Raw genomic sequence first — 19,824 nt, 5'->3', positions numbered from 1 at the left:
TGATGATGGTGGTGATGGTAGAGATGGTGATGGAATTAGTGATGATGGTGATGGTTGTGGTGGTGGTAGAGATGGTGATGATGGGATTGGTGATGATGGTGTTGATGGTGATGGTAGTGGTGGTGATGGTTATGATGGTGATGATGGGATTGGTGATGGTGGTGGTAGTAGAGATGGTGATGATGGGATTGGTAATGACAGTGATGGTGGTGCTGGTGGTGGTGCTGGTCATAGAGGAAGTGGTGTGACAATGGTTACACAGCTTATAAGTGGGACACTTAGAATTCAGAGCCTGGACTGTGGGCCGTGGATCTTAAATGAGTGCCTCCTGCTGAGGGTGGCACCAGGGACCACATGTGGTGGGTAAGCCTGCAGGCCTGTCTGGGTTGGCTCTCCAGGAAGCTACCTCCTGCCTCCCCAGGCTCCCTCTCATATTGCCAGGGGAGACACTGAGATCCTGTGGGCTCCTGACATGGCATTTTATGTTCATCTAGGAAAGTGTGCCTGCCCAGTTCAGGGAGCACAGCTCCTTGGGCGGTGCTTAGATGGTAGATGGAGGGCCTGCTTCCACCCAGCTCCCCGGGGCAGGGGCTGGGGCGGCGGGAGATGGACGGCTCCCCACGCTGCTCCTGCCTGTGGACATGGGCGGTGGGCAGTAAGTTGCCGGGCAGATGAATCCGCTCTGGTGATGGGCTGGCTCGGATGGGTCCCAGGCTGAGCTGGGTGGGGAGCAGGGCCTGGGAGGGAGGGCCGCACTTGGGGGTCCTGACCCTGCAGGGGTGAGGCTGCCATCTGGCTCCCCAGATCCCCAGTCTCTGCCCCAACCCTGAGGGAGCCAAGCCCCTGAGACACCCCCGTGGGGGCACACGGGGCCCCGGGACAGCCTGGTTCTGGGGTGGGCGGTGCTGTCAGGGCCGAGGGCAGGGGGCTGGTGCAGACCCCCGCCAGGAGGTGGTCTGTTCAGGGCCCTTAGAGGAGTGGCCCTCGGGCCTGCCGCAGGGGCCAGGGATCTGTGGAAAAGCCCCTGTCTCTCAGCTCAGACGGGCTATGTCTGTGGACATGGGGCATTGAGGCTGGAGAGGGTGGGGGCAACCTCATGGCCCTGGACCCTAGCCTAACCTTGGGTTGGGGGATGGGCCACCGCCCCCAGAGGCTATACCTGGGCTCTTCTGCTCCCCTCCTCTCCAGTCCCCCCAGGGTTCATCCCCAGCCCCAGCCCAGGCGCCCCCAGGAGGGCTGGCCTCCTTCGAGGTGGACGAGCTGTCTGCAGGAGACCTGAGTGGCTGGGCCAGTGGGCGCCGCACAGAGGCGGGGGTGGTGGGAGGTGCCGGTGGCCCCGGCGGAGCAGGGAGAGCCTCCACCCCCCAAGACCTGAGGGGCCCCAGGGCTCCCCCCACAGGGAGCACCCCATCCACAGGGCGGTCGTTGGCCGGGGCCAGCACGCGGGTGGGTGGGAACAGGCTTGCTCCCAGAGCTGGTAGGCAGCACCCAGCCCAGGACGGCTGGCCCAGGCCGGCCTGCGCCCACAGGCCCCGGCCCAGGCCCAGCCCCTCTCTCAGGGCCCATCCTCTGATGTGCTGCCCACCCCCAGCGGGGCCCCGACTCCCAGGCAGTGCAGCCAGGCAGGGGCAAGTGTGTGCTGAGAATCCATGCAGTGGGGGGAGGGTGGGGACGCCCGTGATGGTCTGGGCTGTGCACTCCTCGACCATCCTGGGCAATTCCTGACCCTCGGGGCTGGAGCTCAGCCAGGGGAGGGAGGGAGGGAGGGAGCGGGGAGGGGGCGCTGTGCCAGGGTGGCGGGGGGAGCTGAGGGGTCCAGGATCTACCCTGGCCTGTGGGGATCAGACCGGTGTCCCCAGGCCAGGAGGCGGCCAGTGCCGTGTGCAGGTCACGGATGTCACCAGCCCCTCCCCTGAGCACCCCGCCTCCTGCTGCTGCGGCCCCCACACCCTGGGGAGTATCTCCAGATCCGCACACAGAACTCAGGGCCAAGAACGCAGAAGACGGGCCGTGCGTTGGATGTCCTGCCAATCAGCCCCTTACCCTGAACCTCTGAAGGGCCACCTGCCCATCAGCTGAAGAAACTGACGCTCAGAGGGCGTCCAGGGTAGCCTGACCCTGCACCTGGCCAGTGGCGGCAGACGGCAGGATGGGGATTGGCCTCAGGGCCAGGAGACTCGGTCATTTGCTCACCAGCTGGTTCCCCAAGTTCATCCCCTACCCTCCCTGCACCTCAAGCTCCCCGTCTGTAAAATGGTTGACAGTGACCACCCATCTGTTCCAAGGAGCAGGGAGATGCTCGGCACGCACTGAGGCTGTCTACCACACTCCTTCCATGTCGACCCTTTTTCCAGAGACCCCCGAACCAGGATGGGGGCCCTGGCAGGTGGGATTGGCTGTGCAGTGGGTGGGGTCCGTGGCAGAACAGAAGCACAGACTCTTTATTCAGAATTGGTAAGATCGGCCTGGCAGCGAAGGCCGGGCACAGACCCAGAGGGCGTGGACGGCGCCCCAGAGACAGAGGCCCAGGGAGGTGCGACTGAGCGGCCGCCAGTGGACGAGTCGAGTGGAGATCGGGACCAGAGGTCATCGCGGCCATGCCTGGCATCTGAGAGGCCGGCAGCAGACAGGGGAGGCACCACACCCCAGGGCAGAGAGTGGGGGGATGCCAGCCTGGTGGGGCGAGGGGCCTGCAGCTGTGCCAGGCGTGCAGCTGTGGATCAGGAGCCCAGGAGAGGCCTCAGCTGGACTGGGGGGCGTGGATGAGAAGCGCGTGGGCCGGGTGGCTTCAAGGGCAGAGGGCTCAGGCCCCAGCCCCAGGGGCAGGGAAGGAGAGGCGAGAGGGAGAATGGAGGCGGGACCTTGGGCCCCCGCAGCAGCAGCCGAACTGGCCGCTGCCATTTCCGTGCGCGGGGGCGGAGCTGGGACAGAGCCTGCCTTCCGCCTGCCTGCTTGCCGGCGGCACCGCCTGCACCTGCGTGGGGAAGCTCCCCGCGTCACAGCAAGCTATTCTCAGTCCCGCTCCTTTTACGGCCCCGGAAGTGAGTGGTGGAGGCTGGCGCACTGCGCTGGCTCGAGATGTAAATGGGAACGCAGAGCACGGCAGAGCAGTGGCCACCACCCCCTCCCTGGCACGGGCATCTGGGGACGTCTCCCTGTGCCTGTGCCCGGGGATCCAGGGACGTGGTGGGGGCTGTGCGCAGCCCGCCTGGGCCGCAGTGGGCAGAGAGGAGGGGGCGACTGCCCGATTCCAACTCCCCCCACCCCGACCCTGGGAGCCGGCTCTGCTGTCATCCCCACCCTCTAAAGGAGCTCTCAGAGCGGCCCTCCCGCCTTCCCCGCACCCACGTCGCCCTGCTCACCCTCCACGGTCCCCGCCCAGCAGGGCAGCACGCGGGGGTGTGGGCGCACCTCTGAGCAGGCAGAGTCTCTTGGGTTAGCGAGCAGGGCGTTTTGTCCACTCCATGTGTCCAGAGCGAGCTCAGGGCCTGGCCATCGGCCAGCAGGAGCACGCCTCGGCCAGAGAGATCAGGAAGCACATGCACTCTGACACGCTGACACAGTCTCACACGCTAATGCTCGCTTACACACACCTACAAATGGCACAGGTGGGAGGATGCTGTGCTCAGGGACTCCGAGGGGGGCGGGGGCGGAAGAGGCTCCCACCCACCGGGAGGCCGGGGGGCCTTCCTGGAGGCGGTGACCCTGGGCTCAGATGAGACGCCCCATGAGCCTGGCTGAGCTTTCGTGCCGAGGTTCTGACGCTGGGCAGACCTCCATCAGTTAAACAAGGTGGTGTGGTGGGCAGCAGGCTGGCCAGGGCCTCATGTGGACCAGCGCGCTTAGCGGGCCAGCACCCTCCTCATCACCACCCGCCACAGCTGTCCACCCCCCGGTGCGCCAAGGATGGTGGGGCCAGCAGGGTCAAGGGATCCGCAGGACGCCACCCCGAGATGCCTCGAGAAGTGGGGGTGGGGCGTGGAAAGGGGTTGCCTGGCTCCCGACCAGGGCGCCTGCCCAGCTGAGGGGACACTTGGCTCCAGCTGCCGTGGGGGTGGTCGGCCAGCAAGCGGCATGCACAGGGGTGTCCCTGCCCCATGCCCCTGCCTCCTGGCCCCCCTCTCCAGCCCCCACCAGCAAAGCTGCACAGCCTCCCTCACCCGGTCCCACCTGTCCGACTCCCCGGCAGGCACCCTGGATGCCGTGGCTGCTCCTTGAAGGGCCTGACCCTCTGAGTGGAGGTGCCGCCAGCTGGCGGCCCAGTGCCAAGGGTAGCGGCTCCATGGGCAGCATGCCTAAGGCCACACACAGTCCGGTGTCCTCCGGGGACTGTGTGGGGGTCATGGCAGTGGCCCTATTTCATGGGTGACTTGCACCTCCCCACCATCCCACCTTGCTCAGTGCCGGCCAAGCCGGGCTCCGGAAGTGCCGCTTGATTGACTGACTCACCTCACAGCTGAGCAGGGCAGCGATGGCTGAACCCACTCTGCGGGTGAGGAATCTGAGGTGGGGGTGCAGAAGGGGCCCACCCCCAGTCTCGCAGGATGTGCACTGTGTTCCCGGCGCCTCGGAGAGCCAGCAGACCATCCCCTCGTCCTCTCACCAGCCAGTCCCGGCTCTGGCTTCCCTGCAGAGGGGCCTGGAGCAGCCCCGGACCCTCTCGCTGGGGGCTTTGCCTTCCCTTCTTCAATGACTGGGGGGTGGCGAGGAAAGACTGTCCCTTGAGGACGGGCCCTGCCCTGCCCTACCCATGGCCCCTGCTTGGGCCCTGGCCTGGAGGGTGCAGGGAGGCCCTGCCGTGCCGGGATCGGCAGGAAAATGCAGAACTTTCCTTGGTGAGGAGGGAGGAGGGTCTGGTGTGTGAGGCTGCCTGTTCCGGGGACAGGACGCAGCACACACCCTGCCAACCGGAGAGGAGAGGAGAGGAGAGGAAGCCCGGGAGCAGGGGCGGGACAGGAAAGAAAACGCTCCTGCAGCTCCGGGAGCTCAGTCCACCCCCACCCTCATAGTCCAGCGCCGCTGCCTCCCTGGCCCCCAGGCTGAGCCCAGACCCTGCTCAGGGTCACTCCCGTCTGGAGTCAGCATGTACCCATGTACCCAACCCCCCGGGGTCCCGCCCTGGCCTCCTGGGCCCTCCCAGAGGCTCCGCTGCAGCAGGCACGCAGGGTGGAGGGACCCCAGCCGTGAGGCCTGCCGGTTCAGGGCCTGGGAAGGGCCCCCGCCTTGCAGGGCCTCCGTGAGATGAGGGAGAACGTCTCCCCAGGCAGGAGACCACCAGCCCCAGCGGCTCGCCCTCCTCTGTGCCTCCGTTTCCCAGCTTGACGCTCTCCTCCCGGGCTCGGCTCTTCCACCCTGTCCACGGCCCCCGCCTACCTGTCCCGGCCTCTCCGTGGCCCAGCCCCCCAGAGCTGGGCTCAGGAGTGTGGCTGGACCGGCAGTGCCCTCCGTGCTGACTGGGCTCGAGCCCCAGGCCATGCAGCCAGCCGTCCCCAGGGCCTCTGTTCAGCCTCATCACTGGAGCCCAGGCACATGTTCTGGCCCCAGCACTGCCTTGGGGGCAAGGGGGCTTCCCCCAGGGGCCACAGGGAGGGGCCCCGACCACCTCCCACCTCCCAGATCCTGGAAGTGATGCTCCGATGGGAGGCTCTTGGCAGGACGAGGGGGGCGTCCTCGGGCGGGGACCAGGTCAGGCAAGAGGACCAGCACTCGGCCTCGCTGGACCCCAGGTCCTGGCACCATCAGCCCAGTTGACAGACGGACAGTTAAGGCTCACATGGGCAACCGCCAACTGTCTCCCAACCAGAAAGGGAGGGAGAAGGGCCCACTATCTCGCCCCTTCCACGACTCATTGTGCATGCACTCTCTGTGCCAGGCCGGCTTCGGGCTCCATGGCTCAGCTGTGAGGGTGCGGACGCCGTCCTGGGGTTGCTGTCACACCCAGCTCTCAGCTCTAAGTGCTCGGCTGAGCAAGAGGGAAGCAGCAACCACGGGAGACCTGGGTTCAGGCCTGGTTCAGGGCGAAGGGCGGGCAGCAGCGCTGGCCAGGGTGGGCAGATCCTCGGCACTGGGACAGCCGGGCTGGGAAATGCCAAACGGACGGCAGGCGGGCACAGGAGGCAGGAGGAGGTCACAGACCTCAGAGGGCCCCACCAGGTGTCAGGACGGGCAGTGGGCACACGTGGAGGGTGGGCACCTGGACCCCAGGCCAAAGCCGGGCAGGAAGGGCCAGGTGAGAGCGGGTGGCTGACGGCTGCTCCGGGCAACACCCCGGCTTTCCCTCCATAGTCCCCCTCCCTGCCACAGGAGGCAGTGACCTGGGCCTGGGGGGTCCATGACAGCGGGAGCTCTGCCTGCAGGTGCTTGTGCCATGCTAGGGGCAGATGAGGGGCTGCGAGTCTGCAGGGCGGCGGCTGGGGCCCTGCTGGAGAGGCAGGCCAAGCCTGGCTCCCAGAACGCACCCCAGACCCCGGAAGAGGGACGAGGAGGGAGGTTCCTGGGGATGGAACCTGGTCAACCTGATCATGGAGCAGCCTTGGGAAGGCAGGCGCTGCGGGGAGCCGGGGGGCTGGCAGGAGGGGTTGGGGAGACCCGGGGCTGAAACAAGGGTCTCAGCATCAGGAGGGCAGCCCCTGGGGGCTGGGAGCCCCGAGCCCTGGGGGCGGAGTGTTAGAACCTGGAGGGGCTGGAATGGGGGCTGCCCGGACCCTCACGCTGGGCAGACCCAGCCTCTCCTGCTCACCCGCTTCCATCTGGGGCAGGCGAGGCCTCAGGAACTGCCAGGCCTGAGAAGCAGCAGCCCAGCCAGGCTCTGAGAGCTGGGGGCGGGGGGCTGGGACCCCGCTCTGTCCTTGCACAGCCCTGCTGCCCACTGCACCCGCCCCTCCTCAGCCTGAGCCGGTCTGCTCTGGGTGGGCTGGGGCTGGAGGCCTTCAGCCCCACGGGCAAGGGGAGGTGGGGGCAGCCCCCACAGGCACGGAGCTGGCCAGGCCTCCTCTCCGGAGGCGGAGGCGGCGGGAGAATGGAGCCTGAGGCTGCAGTGTGGGGGTGTGCTGAGGGCTTCTGGGGCGATAATTGGGCAGCGATTAAGTGTTCCCGGAGCAGCGGCTGCGGCCCGTCACCTGTCACAGCGGCCTCGTGAGCGCAGCCTCTGTGCAGCACCCTCTGCACCCACAGCAGGCCAGGCTGGCCGGGCAGAGGGGCCACTGAGGGCCGGTGTCGAGGCCAGCCCACCTGCCAGGCTGCCCTGAGACCCGCTCTCCCGCCCACAGAGGGGATGCCCACCTCCAGCCTCCTGCCCCAGCCGGCCCACGGCTCAGGGGCCACAGGGTCTCTGTAAAACGAGGGGGTGACCAGTCATCCCTACTGGTCAATCAGGTGCTGGCTCTGGCACCCCCGCCACATGCAGGTGCTCACACACACACACACACACACACACACACACACACACATGTGCACACAGGTGCACACGTGCGGTCCCTGCCTGGCTGGCTAGCCGCAGGCCTCTCCTGACCAAGGCCCTCAGACGTGGTCGCGGGCTTGCGGTGACCAGCCCCGCTCACGCACACAGACACCCTACTACCTCCGGCCCTGGGATTCCTGTTCTGGCATCAGCTGGCCCACTCCCCACCCTGCTCCCTCTCTGCTCACCCACTCGCCTTTAATTAGAAATGCCAGGAGTGCGATTCGGGAGGAGTTTCTGCCAGGGAGACGTTCCTCCCAGCTAAGGGTGGAAGCTTAGCGCAGGAAAGGAGGTGGCGGCTTGGCTCTGAGGGGTGCTCCCAGGACAGAAGGGGGCTCCGGGGGGGCCCAGAGTGGGGATTGCAGCGTGGGCGCCCATGTGCCCTCGCGCGTGTGAGCAAGACACTGGGGGAGGGTGGGCCTGGCATGAGGGGGTAGGTGTGGACAGGGATGACTGGGTCGGGGGAGGATGGACGGGTGTGAGGTATGAGTGTCTATGTTGGGGAGGGGTGAGTGTGCAGTGTGTGTGTGTGAGGGTGCTGGCCGCAGGGAAGGTGTCTGGACAGGCAGTGGTGCGTGGCTGCGGGGAGTGTGTGCCACCTGTGCCCGCAGAACTGCAGAGGACCTGGGACCACAGCCATCTGTCACGGGCATCCAGGGGGACGTCCCTTCCCCACACTGTTGCCAGGGAGGCAGAAGGGACCTCCCTCCTGAGGGAATCTCAGCTTCCGGAGCCCCGTTCCTTATATGGTGCTTTGCTTCTCTGCCTCCAACCCGCATCAGGCTGCCAGCACCCTCCCCCCTCCCCCCACCTCCATCCTCCTAGAAGTCTTGGAGCGTCTGACCAGTTCTGGGGCTCTGGGGGTTCAGGGGTCACAGCCTGCTGCGGGAGGCAGGACCCCTCCATCTCCCCCACCCTCCGCCCCCTGAAAGCAGCCTCCAGGTGTCCCTGGAGGCACCGAGTGAAAAAGTCCTGGCCTCAGCAAAGACCTGGGAGTGGGGTGCCAGGTGGTCGTGCCCAGCTACTGCCAGCCAGGCACACACGCACCCACTCCATGGCCAAGGGAGCTGGGGGAGCCAAGCCCTGGGTGCGTGTCCCCCTCACACAGGGTGCAGAGCCAGCCCCAGGCCTGGATTCAGGGGCTCCAGGGCAGGGACAGAGGGGTCAGGCCACGTCGGGGACTCACACCTGACACCTGGGGGTGTGTGTGCACATGAACATGCCTCGAGGTCTTCAGATCAAGGGAAGAGGGTCCGAGTACCGCGGTGGTGGCGGTCTCACCTGTGGCTGAACGTCCTGCAGACCGAGGCTAGGCAAGGCTGCGCGGGTGGCCCAGGGGCGCAACGTCCAGCACTCCTTCCCACCCCTCCACCCCCCCACCCCCAGCAGGCAGGAGGTGGCAGCCACAGGAGGAAGCAAGCCGGGAGGGGCCCAGGAGAGGGTGCTTCCTCCTTACCTCCGGGTCGGCCCCGGGCGCTCACCTGGCCTCCCTGCCTCGCGCTGGCTGAGGGGGCGTCGTGGTCCGTGCCCAGCTCCATCCCTGGGTCCCCGAGGGCTGAATGGGTCGGGGAGGGGGCGGCGCGAGCGAGCGCATTAGTCACCCCGGGCCGACGGGTGTGCAGGGGGTGGGTCCTCCCTCCGCCGGGAGCGCGCGTGGGCGCGGGAAGGCGGGCCGGCAAGCTGGGGGCGCGGGCGGGGAGCCGGCGCCCGGGCCAATGGGAGCCGAGGCTCGGCGACGGGGCCGCCCACGGGCCGCGCTGGCGGCATAAAGAGCCGGCGGCCGAGCTCCAGCGCAGAGCTCGGGCGCTGAGTCCTCCCGCTCCGCCGCCGCCGCCGCCGCCGCCGCCGCCGCCGCGACCAGCCGGGACCGGCAGCTCCTCTGCGGGACCCGCCCGCCGCGCCTCGCAGCTCCGCGCAGCCGGCCCCCAGCAGCCCCTCGCCGTCCCCAAGAGGACTTTGCAGCCTCCCTCTCTCGGCTGTCCGAGCGAGCCCCACCGCAACCTGCGAGCCGATGGAGTTGGACCACAGGACAACCGGCGGCCTCCACGCCTACCCCGCGCCCCGCGGCGGGCCGGCCGCCAAGCCCAACGTGATCCTGCAGATCGGTAAGTGCCGGGCGGAGATGCTGGAGCACGTGCGGAGGACCCACCGGCACCTGCTCACCGAGGTGTCCAAGCAAGTGGAGCGGGAGCTGAAGGGGCTGCACCGGTCTGTGGGCAAGCTGGAAAGCAACCTGGACGGGTACGTGCCCACCGGCGACTCGCAGCGCTGGAAGAAGTCCATCAAGGCCTGCCTGAGCCGCTGCCAGGAGACCATCGCCAACCTGGAGCGCTGGGTCAAGCGGGAGATGCACGTGTGGCGGGAGGTCTTCTACCGGCTGGAGAGGTGGGCCGACCGCCTGGAGTCTGCGGGCGGCAAGTACCCGGTGGGCAGCGACCCAGCGCGCCACACCGTCTCCGTGGGCGTAGGGGGTCCCGAGAGCTACTGCCAGGAGGCGGACAACTACGACTACACTGTCAGCCCCTATGCCATCACTCCCCCGCCGGCCGCCGGCCAGCTGCCGGGGCAGGAGGAAGTGGAAGCCCAGCAGTACCCGCCCTGGGTGCCGGGGGAGGACGGGCAGCTGAGCCCCGGCGTGGACACGCAGGTCTTCGAGGACCCGCGGGAGTTCCTCCGCCACCTGGAGGACTATCTGCGCCAGGTGGGCGGCTCCGAGGAGTACTGGCTGTCTCAGATCCAGAACCACATGAACGGGCCGGCCAAGAAGTGGTGGGAGTACAAGCAGGGCTCCGTGAAGAACTGGGTGGAGTTCAAGAAGGAGTTCCTGCAGTACAGTGAAGGTACGCTGTCCCGGGAGGCTATCCAGAGGGAGCTGGACCTGCCGCAGAAGCAGGGCGAGCCGCTGGACCAGTTCCTGTGGCGCAAACGGGACCTGTACCAGACGCTGTACGTGGACGCCGATGAGGAGGAGATCATCCAGTACGTGGTGGGCACGCTGCAGCCCAAGCTCAAGCGCTTCCTGCGGCCCCCGCTGCCCAAGACCCTGGAGCAGCTCATCCAGAAGGGCATGGAGGTGCAGGATGGCCTGGAGCAAGCGGCCGAGCCCGCCGCGGAGGAGGCCGAGGCCCTCACGCCCGCCCTCACTAACGAGTCCGTAGCCAGCGACCGGACTCAGCCCGAGTAGAGGGTGCCGGCCCCGCCTGCCCGCCTGTGGCCATCACCCACCGGGACTTTTGAGTGGGCCTGCCCCTGCAGGGGAGCCCTTAGTCTCCTCGTGCAGCCGGACGCTCACCTCGGCCTCCTAGCCGGACTCCCAACAGCACACGTGACCCAGATGCGGGCAGTGTTCCCTAGACAGCCAAGGCGCGCCCCGTCCTCGCAGACCCAGCCCTCACCCTCCCTGCGTCTGTCTTCTCCGCTGGTGGACTGGCCTGAGTCAGCGACCCCACCCTCCATGCTCTCGGGCCATAACAGTTTCCTTATCCTGCTCAATGCCTGGGCTCTCTGTGCACTCAGAAACCCAGTGTCCAAACGGCAAGGGCCGGCGCGCACCCAGCTCAAGGAACACCCCAGAGCAGAAGCTCAGGGGCCGCTGGTGCCCCCGCAGCCTGGGCTTCAGGGAAGCTACATCTCCTGGCAGTCGCCGTGACCGGCTGGCACCCCTGCCGCCCCCCGGGGCAGCTGGCCAGCCTCGGGCAATGTGGCTCCCTCCCCCTGGAGGAGAGCCCAACCTCAAGGCGCAGCAGCAGCAGCAGCCGCAGTGGCAGCAACAGACCTGGCGACCCGGTACCTCCTGGCCACTCAGGTGAGCCCCTGCCCCTTGGCACCACCGCCAGGGGGCACCATAGGGCTGAGAGGGCCCAGGGCCAAGCCCACCCTGCCAGGCGAGCTGGAGGCTCAGAGCCCCTGGCGTTCCCAAAAATCAGCTGCTGGGATGGGGTTGGGGTGGTGTGGAGGGGAGATCCCAGGGGTCAGGGAGGGGGCTGGAGTGGGGCCAGGGCTGGCAGAGGTTGCTGACCCAGCTCTCACCGGGCCCTGTTTTCTCTCCCCGCAGCACCAGTGGAGAGGGACAGAGCCCCGCGATGACTCACCCACAGCAGGCGGCAGGTCCCCTGGGGCCTGAGTCCTCCAGCCCGGCTGAGGCAGCAGCCGGCCCTCAGAGCCAGGAGAGTGACGACAGGTACGCAGGGGACCCCGCCCCCGGCTGTCCTCACCAGGGGCCCCCCAGCTCCCCCCAGCCCCTGGCCCCAGGCCCCCAGTCTTCTGGGCCAGCTGAGAAACAGCTCCCCGGGACCCCAGGGGCTCGCTCTCTGAAAGGGCGGCCCCGCCCCGCCCTGGCCGCCCGAGTCCCTGACGCCCGTGTCTTCCTTCCTTTCAGGTCTCCAGGCTCCCACAGAGCCTTTGCTGCTGTGCCCGGCACTGTCCCTTCTCCTCTCCCCCTGCAAGCTGCCTGCACGAGAGGAGAAGCCTGAGACCAGAGGAGGGGGCCCAGCAGAGAGCTGGTGGTGAAGAGGGGCCAGCGCGAGGGCCAGGGCCTGCCGCTATGCCCGCCCCGCTGGTTGCCCACTGCCCGCCCGCCCCCAGGGCCGCCGCCTTCTCGGGCCTGGCCTGGCTCCCACCCTGGAGCCCCTGCCCGCTGCGCGGCCACCCTCTGCCTCTAGAGCTTCCGCCACGGCCGCCCCGCCCGGCGGCCCCAAGCCCAGCCCCAGGAGGCCCGGAAGCCTGTGCCCCTGGGGCTCACTCAGGCTCCCTGCCAGGCCCTGCCGCGGCCCTGGCCTGGACCCCCACTGCCCCAGCCACCAACTCCCTGGTGTTGGCCGGCCACCTGTGTCTGCAGCCCAAGCAGGCCTGGTTGGGGGCTCCCAAACTCGGGAGACCAGCTCCCGCAGGAATCTCTGCCTGCCCCTCCATCCCGTGTCCTGCCAGCGCCGCCCCCCGCCCCAGATTTTATTTTTGCACATAAGCCATAACCTGCCCTCCTCGGCTGGCGCAGGCTAGGGGGAGGCCCCAAGGTCCTCAGGGGGCTGTGGTCAAGTCCCTGCCCCCTGTGGATCAAGCCTCGAATGTCAGGCCAGGTCATGTCCACCCTGCCACCTCACCTGAAGACAGACGCTTTTTCTAAGACTTTGTTAATAAAACACTGAAACTTACTGGCGTGTGTGTGCTGCTGTTTCTCTGCTGGTTGGAGGGGGTCTGCAGAGGGAGGCCCTTCAGGGTGGCGGGACCCTGGAACCCAGGGGTAGGGCTGACCATCTCAGAACACCGGAGCCACTGCCCTTCATGCTGAGTGGACGACAAGATGTGGGACGCGCCGGGGGCGGGGGGCTGGCGGGGGTGCCAGGCACGCGTCTGCTGCCAGGACTCCACCTGCCCAGAGGCCTGTGGGCCCAGAGGGGATTCTCAGGGTTTGGACCCGTGAGAGCTGGTTAAGGTCCCTGCTGCGGGAAGACCTTGGTGAGTCCTGGCTGCAGGGTCTTAAGCTCGGTCTTTCTGAGCCTCACATTGCTCAGTCACTCAGGTGTGTCCGACTCTGCGGCCCCGTGGACTGCAGCACGCCAGGCTCCCCTGTCTTTCACTTCCTCCCGAGGTGGTGATGCTCTCTAGCCATCTCATCCTCTGCCGCCTCCTCCTCCTGCCCTCAATCTTTCCCAGCGTCAGGGTCTTTTCCAATGAGTCAGCTCTTCGCATCAGGTGGGCAAAGGATTGGGGATTCAGCATCAGTCTTTGCAGTGAATACTGGAAAGTGAAGAACCTCACATTCCTCATCTGCAGACAGAGAGAAGCCATCACTGAAACCATCGCGGGCTCGAGACCTCAGACAGGAGGTGATCCACACTGTGTACATAAGCCGTAACACACCTGCCTTCGTGGAGGACGCCAGGTTGTTACAGGAGATGGGCAGGTGGCCTGTGGGTGGGGGTGGCTCGGACTTGTCCACCAGGCAGCGTGGAGTGAGAAGCAGGCCTGGGGAGGTGGACACGGAGGGGTTTGTGTCGAGGAGTCGGCTCACGGGATGGTGGGACGGAAGGGCCAGCCCTGAGTCTGCAGGGCAGGGGGCCTCTTGGGCATGGGACGTCTCCTTTGGTGAAGGCTCAGCTCTGTTCTTCAGGTCTTTCACCTGATGGACCCCGACCCACCCAGATTATCTCCCTTGATCTTTACTTCCAGTCGTCTGATACAGAGTCTGTCACACTCATACAGACCCTCAGGACCTCTCGTGGGTGAGGGTCTGACGGAACGCCTGGTACAGGCGTTCAGGCACAGGTGTATAGGTACGCCCTGGCCAGGCTGGTGGTAAAAGCCCCCCAGCGCCTCCCAGCCGCCGTGGTCGGCGGCGGGCACTCGTGACCTGCCGGGGCCCGCCCTGCCCACAGAAGGGGCTGCTCTGCTGGGTGGGGTGAGGGCCGGACGTGGCTGCCCCTGCTGAGAGGATGGAGCCTACCGGGACGCAGGGAGCGCCCAGGAAGGCCGGAAACACACGGGAGCAGCGAGAACCACCTGCTGCCAGGAACGCCGTCACCGTGCACGCAGAACCGAGCCGGCGCCCGGTGTGACACCCTCGGTGAAGGCCGCCTCCTCGCTGTTCTCCTCCTTTATTCCTTTCAAACACTCAGAGTGCTGACAAGAATGGGGAAGGAAATCAGCAGGAACAGGAGGCTGGGCACCATGGTGATGCCTGAGAGTCAGTCATTTCTCCAGGAGACCTACTCCTGTTCACATCAAAAGCTGGGTGTTCTGGGTGCTTTTTCCTTTTAATATGAATTTCCTGTCTGTAATTGGATGATTGTAGAACCGGCAAGCTGAACACTCACAGTAATCTGAGATGCAGCTCTGTGTCTTTGTGTCCCAAGAAAAGAGGCGGGAGGGCGGAGTGGAGTGGGCTGGCGCGGGCGGGGGAGCCAGACCTCCAGCTGCCGTGGAGAGTCCTCCAACCCAGGGTCCCAGACAGGGTGCTCCCTGCCCCCACCCCACCTTCTCGCCCATCCAGATCCCTCAGGCCCCGGTCTCATCTCCTCCCTCCCGGGCAGGGAAGTTGCAGCTGGGAGGGCAGAGATGGGACTGGGGGGCAGGGCTGCCCCAGGGGCTCACCTTGCACACCCAGCTTGGTGGGGGGCTTCTGAGCCGGATGGGCTGGGGCTCAAGTCCCAGGGCCTCTCTTTCTAGAAATCTGAGTCCACCTGCAGAGCTGATGTGAGGATGTGGGGCAAGGTGCCGTCTGGGGTATGCTCAGCACGTTGGGTGCGGCTGCCCCCAGGCCCAGCCAAGCTCGGCCCCCAGGCCTGTGCCCAGGTGGGCTTTCAGGGGCCAGCAGGGTAGGTCTTGTTGCCTGTGACTTCGCTGGCTGCCCAGGGGTGTCACAGACTCTCCGTGCCCTGGGGTAGGGGGTGCACAGCCAATAGCTCATCCACTTGAGAATTCCAGAGGCCCACCTCACTGCGGAGGGAGCGGGGGGGACAGTGACTCTGGGTCCAAGGCATGAAGTATGCTCCAGGCCTCCCCCGATCCGAGGTTCGGGGGTGCTGGGACCCACCCAGGACTCCCTGTCTTCCAGGCCTACCTCCTGGAAGATGCTCAAAGTGATGACTTTCTTGAAGGGATGCTCCTGACCTCAAGGTTCAAGCTGGTTCGGCCGCTAGGGCTGCTGCTATGAAGCCTGCTCCTCTTCCTGCTGAGGGTCAGAGGACTGTCTACGGGAGGACAGTGTGCTTTCTGGCCCCACTGTCCCCTCCCCTCGGCCACTCATGACCCCTACTTCTGACCAGTCACTGCCCCCTGGCCCTGGCTGCCCACCAGCCCAAATTATGAGACTCCTCTCGTGCCTGTTCCCCTTTTCTGGTTCCCCCCAGTGAGGGGCCCCCACAGACCTGCCAGACGGCCTAGGGGCTCTCCCACGCTGCCTGCCGAGCGCCCAGCTGGTGCCCCCCTTCCGCAGCAGCTGGGACGGGTGGAATACATCCGCCTGTTTCCTCCAGGAAGGAGGCTGGGCGGCCCAGCACCCAGCCCTCCGCACCAGTGGGCAGCAGCTGCCACCCCCGCTCCTCTCTGAGATGGCCTCTCCACAGGTGGGGAAGCTGAGGCCCAGCAGAAGACGGGGTCCTCAGTTTCTCCTGATGGCCTTCTCCGCATCTCTGCCAGCCCAGATCAGGCAACCAGGGTCCCTGCTCTGGGCCCCTCCACTGCGTCCCTCTGCCCTCTGTCAGCCTGAACCGGCGTCACGCTGCCTGTCCACTAGCCGTCCTGTCTTAGCCACTCCGGACCCCTGCCGAGGACCCCGGAGCGCCAGAGTTGCCCCCAGGCCACCTCGGGGGCCCCGGAAGAGCAATGTGGGCTGCAGCGGGAGTTGGAGCCAGACCCCAGGGCTGTGGAGTGGCCAGCGGGGCGGCCTTTCTGGAAGTGGGAAGCCATGGGCAGGGCAGGGGCGCCCTCTCCCAGCCCCCCAGCCTGGGTGGCCACTCTTGCTATTCTCTCTGCACCCACATGTCCACCTGGAGCTGCGTCTCTGTCCCCAGCCCGGGCCTCGCAGCCTCACGATGACCCCATCCCCGCGGGGACCCCAGGAGAGACCTGGGCTCCCCCGGCCCACTGCACCAGGCCCAGCTCACCCACAGCAGCTCTCCCAGGCAAGCTGGCTGGGGCTCCGTGCCTTCTCCACAGAGAACGAGTCATCCTGCCGGCTTCCAGCGTCCTGGGTGACCCGTCCCTGAGCGGCAGCCCCCGCCCCTCCCCGGGAGGCCAGTGTGCCTTCCCTGCTAACTTCGTGTTGCATGCTCTGTTAGACTGACCCGGCGTCCTCCAGGCTAGAAGACTAATTTTCCTCCTTCTATGATGTTTAGCTTCTTCCTGGAATTTCAAATAGCTTCTCTCGTTCCATTTGCCATCACTACATAGGTGCTTTCCCCCGGAGGTGCTGTCATATGAGACGCTGGAGCCTGCTTTTGCATTTGGTTTGCGTTGTTCTGGAACCCCCTTCCTGAGTAAAACGGTCTGGAAAGAATAAAATCACCACCGGGAAGGCCCTGAGCCCGATCTCTAAGCGTCTCCGCAGCCTCTGGGTGAAGCCCCGATTCCATGCCAGCCTCTAGGGCCCTGCGGTGGAAGGTGACGCCAACTCCCCAGCCCCGCTTCCGCAGCTGCTCCCAACCTCCGAGTCCACTCCTCTCCACTCCTCTCCGCTCGCCCCTCAGCCCCTGCCGCGCTCCCTCCAGCCCTCCGGCCCCTCCCCACCCTGCTGGGCTCTGTCCTTCCAGAATCCCTGAGAAGCAGACCTCCTCCACCTTTCCTCCCCGAAAGGTGCGTCCTCCCGCTGACCCGCTCTCCTGCAGGAGCCCAAGACGTTGGGCGCGGCTGCGCCTCAGGCCCCTCCAAGCACAGCCTCCTCAGCTCAGCCCCAGAGAGGGTCAGGGCTGTGTGGCGCCTTCACTGAGGCCCTCCCCATGTCCCGGCTGAGCCCCAGGCTTGGCTCTGACCCGAGGAAGGAGCACGGCGGCAGCTGGGGCTCAGCTGGAAAGGGTGCACGTGGAGCAGGCCGGGCTCAGGTTTGGGGCTCCCACGAGAACTCTGCGCCGCATGCCGGGCCCAGCTCGGGGCGCCCACTGGAACCCCTCGCAGAGCATGCCAGGCCCGGGCTCAGAGTACCCGGGGACTGGAGTCTGGCTTAGAGGCTGTTCCCCAAAGACAGAGGCTTCCTGGGGGGGAAGCGAGCCCACACACCAAGGGTCACCAGAGGGCTCCAACCCGTGGCTTGGAGGCCCCATCTGACACCACCCTTTCCCACCTTTCTGACTGCCGCACTAGGAGCCGTGAAGCAGCCCACAGTGCCCCACCTCCACCCCTTCTTCAGGGAACTGTCACTTTCTGCCAAACTCCTATTCACCCTACAACGCCCTGCTCTTGTCCTCTTGCAGAAGCCCCCCTCCCCCCGACCTTGATATCAGCTTGGACCCTCCCTGTCCCTCCTGGCCCTGGCAGCTGTTGCCTGAGCACGGACGTCCCCACGCCGCCCTGCACCCTCTCCTTGCTGGTGGGCATGCCGGGGTCCACCGCCTTGGCAGCCCTGGTCTGGCTCCTGTGCTGGCTCGTCTGGCTTCTCCCGTGCCAGGAGTCTGCGCTGTGAAGGAAGCTATTTTTAGTCTCTGTTATCCCCGTAATTATCTTGTCTCTGTTTTGCCCTGGTGCTCAGTACATTTCTGCTGGAAAATGTTAGTCTGTGTCTCTGCACTCAGGAGAAATGGGGACGAGGGCGCCTGCCCTGGGGGAGGGCGTCGGTGTTGTGGTCAGAGACCCCCCTCTGTCACCTCCTTCTGTCCACTGTGGGAGGTGTTGGCTAGGGGGGCCTTACCGGAAGTCCTGACGCCTCCCGGTAGAGGGGTCCAGGTGTCCCAGACTATGAGCCCCCCATTCGTCCTCGGCCTCAGAAACAGCCTGGTGAGGGGGTGCACTGGACCCAGCGAGGATTCCCGCCTGGCCTCGGGGAGCACAGATACCGCTCTCCTCTGACCCCTGGCTGGAGCAAGCTCTTGAGGTCCACCCAGATCCCTATGCCTCCTGGAGCCGCGTCCCTGGTGAGAAGGAAAGCCGTGTTCCTGCCGGGACCCTGCCTGGGGTTTGTTCCTTTCAGCTCCTGCAGGAAAACCCCTTGCCGTGTGGGCTTCCCCACCAAGAACAGATGGACCGTGGGCGCCCACACTGTGGGTTGGGCTGGGAGTCCACGTCCTTCCTCGGGCTTGACGGAGACATCTCAGAAGGAGGCTTCTCAGACGGGGTGGGGTCGGGGAGGCCAGGGACACTCGTCCGGGTGGGGCCCGGGCCCACCCAGGACTCCAGTTCGTGACCTGCAGATCTGACTCCTGAGGTTGTCTGTTGCCCCGGCACCCTCCTTGACTCCCCCAGCAGATATTCATTCAAGACCCTTTGGGTGCCCCTTCACACCCCCACCCGTGCAGCCCACACTGGAGGCTGACACACTGCCCCGCCCTCTGCCTGGTCACCCCCTCTCACAGCGGCTCCCTGCAGATCTGATCCTCTCTTCCTCTGCACGCTGCCTCCTGGGCAGCCTCCTCCCGTTGCTTGCTCCCATCCAGGGGTGCCTGAGCTTAAGTCACCCCAGACAAGCCACCCACACCTCAGCCCTGCTCCAGTCCTGGCCCTCCGCTGGACAGCAGAATCCTCCTCCCCCAGGACGCTCCTCCCGCACACCAGGCCTGGCCACCCCCACGATGGACTCAGGGACGCTGCGTGGGCCTGTCCTCTGCTGGCAGAGCCATTCTGCAGTCAGCGCTGGCCAGTGCGTTTGTGTGAGAGATGGGCAGTGGTACCTTCAGTCCAGGGCTGGGCTGCCCCTCAAGGTTATTTCTCCCTGAATGCTCATTTTTGTAAGTTGTTGTTCTTGATTGAGTGTTTCTCTGCATTGCCACTATTCTCCCCTCCCTCACCATCTATGCGTTGCTATGGGAACTAGGCTGTGGTACCCACAGCATCCTTGATGGATGGATTTCAGGGGCACCTGTGTGTGTGTGTGTGTGTGTGTGTGTGTGTGTGTGTCTGTGTGAGATATGGTGGGTGAGGCTTGAGAGAGGCCCCTGGGGTTTCAAGATCAGGATGGGAGGCCCAGGGAGGGGGAGGGATTATTAGAAACCACCTTCTTCTGACTTTTCCAGTGTCCCCACCAAGGGCACCCCCCTGTCGCTGCCACTCTCCCTTTCCCCGCGACCCCCTCCTCCTGGATGTCACCACCCTGGCCCTCACTGTCTGGGAAGGCCACGGCAGCCCTTGTCCTGCGCCCACGCCCTTGCAGAAGTCCCTCCCCGCTCACTTCACCTCTGGCCTCAGGGTGGGTGGCGCTGGCTGATTCAGCTCTCTCCCTTTCCCGACTTCGCGATGGTGCTGGGCCTGTCTTCCCTGAAAGACACAAGGTGACCGCAGCTGCAGGCCATGGTCACGATCAGGTTCACTGCCCAGTGCTGGGATGCTGGCCTGGCTCCTCATGGAATCACTCAGGACCTGTCCCCCCGGGCCCCTTGGCTCCCCTCCTCCCTCCTGGCACCCCACGGCAGCCCTGGGGGCAGTGGTGGGGGCAGGGAGCTTTGTAAAATTGCAAGAGCCCTTCACGTTGACTCAGGACACAGGCCGCTGGACGCAGTGGAGGTGAGGGGGAGGGGCTCGCAGCCAGCATGGCGGCCACAGGAGGCACCTGCTTGGGGCTCCCGCAGCGCTGACAGCAGCCCCCACCTGTCATGCAGCCTCCTGCCCACCCAGGAGCTCCGTGCCTGGAGTCCCGATGCTGCGTGGGTGGAAGAGGGGAGCCGACAGTGGGGGGAGGCCTGCCTCCCTGCGCCCCGCACCCTGGGCCAGTGGGTGGGTGATGG

General features: G+C 66.1%; 2 protein-coding genes across 2 annotated transcripts in view; one reads left to right on the top strand and one right to left on the bottom strand.

Moving 5' to 3' along the window:
• The window catches only part of GLI4 (GLI family zinc finger 4), a 413,072-nt gene extending 394,401 nt beyond the window's left edge, over positions 1-18,671 (bottom strand). Inside the window, exon 1 of the mRNA XM_065903607.1 lies at positions 18,656-18,671. The gene's annotated coding sequence lies outside the window, so the exon portion shown is untranslated. The remainder of the gene's footprint in view (positions 1-18,655) is intronic.
• ARC (activity regulated cytoskeleton associated protein) lies at positions 9,355-10,643 on the top strand. The gene has a single exon (XM_065903435.1). The coding sequence runs from the start codon at positions 9,471-9,473 to the stop codon at positions 10,641-10,643; it is 1,173 nt and encodes a 390-aa protein (XP_065759507.1). The 5' UTR covers positions 9,355-9,470.
• Positions 18,672-19,824: the final 1,153 nt, after the last annotated feature.

The sequence above is a fragment of the Muntiacus reevesi genome, chromosome 12 (genome assembly GCF_963930625.1).
Source record: "Muntiacus reevesi chromosome 12, mMunRee1.1, whole genome shotgun sequence".
Lineage (NCBI taxonomy): Eukaryota > Metazoa > Chordata > Mammalia > Artiodactyla > Cervidae > Muntiacus > Muntiacus reevesi.
The sequence above is the reverse complement of the archived record's forward strand: the minus strand, read 5'-3'. Positions and strand labels throughout refer to the sequence as shown.

Excerpts from the sequence above, each read along its gene's own strand:
- ARC (XM_065903435.1), top strand. The coding sequence starts at position 9,471 with ATGGAGTTGGACCACAGGACAACCGGCGGCCTCCACGCCTACCCCGCG.